At 43.0% G+C, this 6,000-nt stretch overlaps 1 protein-coding gene across 3 annotated transcripts in view; it reads right to left on the bottom strand.

Moving 5' to 3' along the window:
• Positions 1–6,000, bottom strand: part of USP48 (ubiquitin specific peptidase 48) — a 111,735-nt gene that overhangs the window by 75,136 nt on the left and 30,599 nt on the right. For all 3 annotated transcript variants that reach the window (XM_026455940.2, XM_026455941.2, XM_026455942.1), the window contains 3 exons: positions 2,295–2,422; positions 1,826–1,950; positions 803–911 (listed from right to left, as the gene is read on the bottom strand). In XM_026455940.2, the coding sequence (XP_026311725.1) occupies positions 803–911; positions 1,826–1,950; positions 2,295–2,422 (362 nt within the window). The remainder of the gene's footprint in view (positions 1–802; positions 912–1,825; positions 1,951–2,294; positions 2,423–6,000) is intronic.

The following is a 6,000-nucleotide window of genomic DNA, read 5'->3' as shown; positions in this document are numbered from 1 at the left end:
CAAAAAAAAAAAAAAAAAAAAAAAAAAAAAGCCAGGCATGGTGGCCTACACCTGTAATCCCAGCTACTCGGGAGGCTGAGGCAGGATAATCACTTGAATCCAGGAGGCGGAGGTTGCAATGAGCCGATATTGTCCCATCGCACTCCAGCCTGGGCAAAAAGAGAGAAACTCCATCTCAAAAAAAAAAAAAAAAAAACTTCAGCGAAATGAATTCAATGACTACTTTAGGCATGCTTATGGATGAGCTGAGGAAGTAAGAAAGCACAAAATATATCTGAAGACAGCTAGCTAGCTAGATAATAAGCTTGTCTATTACGCTATGTATACATTCATGCTTGACAACAAAGGGTTCCTCTTAGCAGTTTTCCACTTAGAACAGAATCACTGAATTATCTCCACATGAATCTAAATATACAGAAAGCAGAATGACCTTATCAATGTAAAAAAGTTTCGTATTTAACACATTCTAGTTTTCACTGCATGACAAGGTAAATTACCTTTATGATAACCGAGCATAGAGTTCTTTCAATACCCCACTACCCACTCACAGAATAATATCTTTTCACACATACATAACTTTACATATAAAATAACTTGAAATAAGCAAAATTATTTTTAAGACACAGCCTGCTTTGGTACTCCATAAAGTTTCTTCTGAATCATTACACAAACAGAGACGCTTCTTATATAGAAAAAGCTGACACAATAAAAGCTCTAGTCACTAAATCAAAACAGAATAGCATTCAGCATACTATTTAACTGTTAATGGGCAGGAACAATACATACACCAAAATGTGAATACCTTCAAAAATTCCGAGATACAATCCGTTAACTGTTTGTGGCCTTGGATATTTAACTCCAGTTCATAAAATTTTGACAAAAGCTTTGACTCTCTGCCACACTGGTTGCAACTATAATAAAATAGAATGACAAAATTCAAATCAGAGTGTGGAAAGCAACAAAGTTATATTGTATTACATCCTAGAAAGATGGAAAAAAGCATTTATAACCTTCATTAGTTCTCTTTCACAGAAATTATGTATACTAAAAATGAAATATAATCCCAGCATTTTGGGAGGCCAAGGTGGGCAGATCACAAGGTCAGGAATTCGAGACCAGCCTGACCAAGATGGTGAAACCCTGTCTCTACTAAAAATACAAAAATTAGCAGGGCGTGGTGGCACGCGCCTGTAATCTCAGCTACTCAGGAGGCTGAGGCAGGAGAATCACTTGAACCTGGGAGGTGGAGGTTGCAGTGAGCTGAGATCACGCCACTGCACTCAGCCTGGGCAACAGAGCAAGACTCCATCTCAAAAAAAAAAAAAAAAAAGAAAAGTAAAGAAAAACAGAAAGTGACTGGTGAGGCTAAGCATTAATTGAGAAATTTGCTTAAAATAAATGTTAAGAGGTACAAGTGCAGTTTTGTTACATGAACATATCGCACAGTGGGAAAGTCTAGGTTTCAGTGTCACCATCACCCAAATGCTGTACATTGTACTCATGCGAATTTTTTAACAGGCATTTTACATTTACTTTTAGTATTCTAGCCAGTTCCAATCTTCCTCTTTAACTCATACCACACAGCCATAAAGCAAGAGCAGATTGCAAGAGCTCACCCAGACACCATTCCTAACACCCGGATGGGTTCAACTGCAATTACCAAGTCACTTGTTTATGTGTTCCCATGGAAATGTATTACCATAAATATTTCAAGTCCCATGACAACCCACTAAAGCTATAACCTGGAACTGCACTGAAAAATAGTTAACATATGAGCAACTGTCTTAGAACAAAATGTACCATGAAAAAGTTGAAACAGACTTACACAGTTACATAGGCATATTCTCCACAGAACTGCTGCTGAACAATGTTCCGCACATCTGGATTCTTTTGTTTAGACAAAGTATCTTCCAATAAAGACATAAAGAGCTTTGAAAATTCTTGAGCATCCTACAAGTTTAGGTTATTGAAAAGAAAAATCATATCGTGCTTTTCAACTTCTACTACAAATAGTAATATATTCAACATTCCAGAATCTACCTATACTTTCAACTTAACATTTTCAAAACGGGGCTACAGCTATGTTCAATCAGTTTGTGCCCACATATGAATTTCCATAAATGGAATCAAGTATATTGTGTAAAATATTGGACAGTAAATAAAGGCTTTGATTCAAAATAGAAAAAATTTAATTTTTAAAAAGCATGCTACTTCATCTACCTTTATAAACATTCTAAGGAATGCTTGGGTACCTCTGAATATTTAAAAAAAAAAAAAAAAAATTCAGTTCTTACCTGCTGTTGTCCAGTGTCCAGGCCCAAGGCTTTAACAAATCCCGATGGATCAATGTATCGCCTATTACTGTTTTGCAACAAAGCAAACAAGTACTGGAGATGCTCACAAATTGTTTGAGGCTCATAATCTATTAAAACAAAAATATAAATTTGGGTTTTTTTAAGTTGTTACTTTTCTTTTCAAAAACTGGTACTTCCTCTTCACATGAGAACATAAACACCCCTACATCCAAACAAGATTAATACTTTATTATCAGTTTAAAACTTTAAAAGAAAAAGGTGGCCGGGCACAGTGGCTCAAGCCTGTAATCCCAGCACTTTGGGAGGCCAAGACGGGCAGATCACGAGGTCAGGAGATCGAGACCATCCTGGCTAACATGGTGAGACCCCATCTCTACTAAAAAGTACAAAAAATTAGCCGGGTGAGGTGGCGGGCGCCTGTAGTCCCAGCTACTCGGGAGGCTGAGGCAGGAGAATGGCGTAAACCCGGGAGGCGGAGCTTGCAGTGAGCTGAGATCCTGCCACTGCACTCCAGCCTGGGCAACAGAGCGAGACTTCATGTCCAAAAAAAAAAAAAAAAAAACCCAGAAAAAGGTTGAGCACGGTGGCTCATGACTGTAATCCCAGCACTTTGTGAGGCCAAAGCAGGGACCAGAAGCTTAAGACGAGCCTGGCCAACATGGAGAAATCCCGTCTCCACTAAAAAAAAAAAACACAAAAATTAGCCGGATGTGGTGGTGCACACGTGTAAGCCCAGCTACTTGGGAGGCTGAGACACGAGCATCTATTGAGCCCAGGAGGAAGAGGCTGCAGTGAGCCTAGATTGTGCTACTGCACTCCAGCCTGAGCAACAGAGTGAGACTGTCTCAAAAACAAAAAACAAAGCTGGGCACGGTGGCTCACACTTGTAATCCCAGCACTTTGGGAGGCCGAGGCAGGCGAATCAACTGAGGTCAGGAGTTCAAGACCAGCCTGGCCAACATGGTAAAACCCCAACTCTACTAAAAATACAAAAATTAACTGGGTGTGGTGGTGAGCACCTGTAATCCCTGCTACTTGGGAGGCTGGGGTACAAGGATAGCTTGAACCAGGAGGCAGAGGTTGCAGCGAGCAGAAATTATGCCACTGCACTCCAGCCTGGTGACAGAGCGAGACTCTTTTAAAAACAACAACAAAAAAAAAAACAACTTTAAAAAACACGGTGGGCATAGTGGCTCAAGGCGGGGCATGGTGGTTCACGCCTGTAATCCCAACACTTTTGGAGGCCGTGGCGGGCGGTTCACGAGGTCGGGAGTTCAAGACCAGCCTGGCCAACATGGTGAAACCCCGTCCGTCTCTACTAAAAATACAAAAATTAGCCAGGCATGGGAGTACACGCCTGTAATTCCAGCTACTCAGGAGGCTGAGGCAGGAGAATCACTTGAACCCAGCAGATGGAGGCTGCAGTTAGCTGAGATCGTGTCACTGCACTCCAGCCTGGGCAAAACAGTGAGACTCTGGGAAGAAAAAATAAAGAAATAGAATTAGCAACTACGTTTTGTGGACGTCATGAGGCAGCCAGGACTGTCCACATACACTCCCCAAAGGCAAGAGCCTACCTGTATTAAAGCAACAACAGCAATCATGACTACAGTGTCTAGTCATGATTTTTTAAAGTTCACTTAATGTGGACTTGGGATCTCAAGCACAGCAATTCACACTCAAGTGAAGAATACAAAACCCTAGAATTTTAGAGCTGAAAGTTTTAACGAGCTAGTGCAGGGGATGAACAGAAAGCATGGATCTTAAGAGCCCAGAAGACCAAAGTCTTATCTTCTTTAAGTTATTAACTTGTTGCTTCTCAGCTCCAAATCCACCCTTCTTTGCTTGCTCAGTGATGAGAGATGGGCTCTGCAAATACTTGACCTTTGCCAGTTATCAAGAAAGTAAGGCTTATCAGTGAAGGGCACTGCAGAGTTTAGTTGTGCCTCCTCACCAGCCTGCTGCAGGTCAGCTTCTCCCAGGGCTCCAGGTTCCTGCACCTAACAGTGGTCAGCAGCTTCCCCAGCACCTCTTTTAATAGCGTCACAGTACAGTGCCTCCAGTGAGGCATTTCCTCTCGAATGACCACCCTGTGAACGGCCTCCCGGACACTCTTTCAGGTGACTCTGTAGGGGGTTCCAGGGCCCAGCACCTTCTCATAGACAGTTTCCAGTAGGGATGCCCAGGAGGCATCTCAGCACCTTTTCAGCCACCCAGTGCATCCCAGCAGTGTCCAAAGAGGTCTGGATCTCAAGCCTGGGCCATGGGGGTGGCAGACTGCCTGCTGGATGTTCTCTTTCAGCCCCAGGGATACAGGCTGCTCCCTGTATCTGCTGTCCTTGTATTCTTTAAAATCCTCTTTAACTTTTATCAACCAATTCCTCATTTCTCTAATTTCCTGTTATTAATTCTCAACTTTCCCTTTTCAAATTATTCTGTCTTCTAATTGGATTCTAAATATTTATCTCTTTACTACCAACTGTGGCTTTCAGCAAGTCAATACATCATCTTCAAAATAAAGATAAAATATTACTCCTCGGGCTGCAAAAGCACTGCAGGCCAGTAAAAGCTATTTAAGGCCAGGAGCTGTGGCTCATGCCTATAAACCCAGCACTTTGGGAGACCAAGGAAGGTGGATCAATTGAACCCAGGAGTTTGAGACCAGCCTGGGCAACATGGTAAAACGCTGTCTCCAAAAAAAAATACAAAAATTAGCAAGAGGTGGTGGTGCACGCCTGTAGGTCCAACTACTTGGGGGGCTCTGGCAGGAGGATTGCTTGAGCCTGGGAAGTTGACGCTGCAGTGAGCTGTGTTTGCACCAGCCTGGGCGAAAAAGTGAGACCCTGTCTCAAAAAACAAACAACAAACAAAAGAAAACCTTTTCTGTTCAAATTATTGTGTGGCTTCTGTCTTCTAAAAAGACTCTGAATATTTATATCCTTACTACCAACTGTGGCTTTCAGCAAGTCAATATATCATCTGTAAAATAAAGATAAAATGTTACTCCTTGGGGTGCAAAGGCTTTGCAGGTTGGTAAAAGCTATTCAAGGCATGGCACCATGGTTCATGTCTGTAATCCAGCACTTTTGGAGACCGAGACAGGAGGATTGATTGAGGCCAGAAGTTCAAGACCAGCCTGGGCAACAGAGAAGACTCTGTCTCTATAAAAAAAAAATAAGTTTAAGCTAGGCATGGTGGCTCACGCCTGTAATTCCAGCACTTTGGGAAGCTGAGGCGGGCGGATCACCTGAGGTCGGGAGTTCCAGACCAGCCTGACCAACATGGAAAAACCCCGTCTCTACTAAAAATACAAAATTAGCCAGGCACGGTGGTGCATGCCTGTAATCCCAGCTACTCAGGAGGCTGTGGCAGGAGAATTGCTTGAACCTGAAAGGTGGAGGCTGCGGTGAACCGAGATTGTGCCATTGCACACCAGCCTGGGCAACAACAGTGAAACTGTCTTAACAACAAAAAAAATTAAGTTTAGGCCAGACACAGTGGCTCACACCTGTAGTCCCAGCACTTTGGAAGGCCGAGGCAGCCAGATCACTCGAGGTCAGGAGTTCAAGACTAGCCTGGCCAACATAGTGAAACCCTGTCTCTACTAAAAATACAAAAATTAGCCGGGCGTGGGGGTGGGCGCCTGTAATCCCGGCTACTCGAGAGGCTGAGGCAGGAGAATCGC

Source organism: Piliocolobus tephrosceles, chromosome 1 (genome assembly GCF_002776525.5).
Source record: "Piliocolobus tephrosceles isolate RC106 chromosome 1, ASM277652v3, whole genome shotgun sequence".
NCBI lineage: Eukaryota > Metazoa > Chordata > Mammalia > Primates > Cercopithecidae > Piliocolobus > Piliocolobus tephrosceles.
Note: the sequence above shows the minus strand (reverse complement) of the source record. Positions and strands in the feature narration are given on the sequence as shown.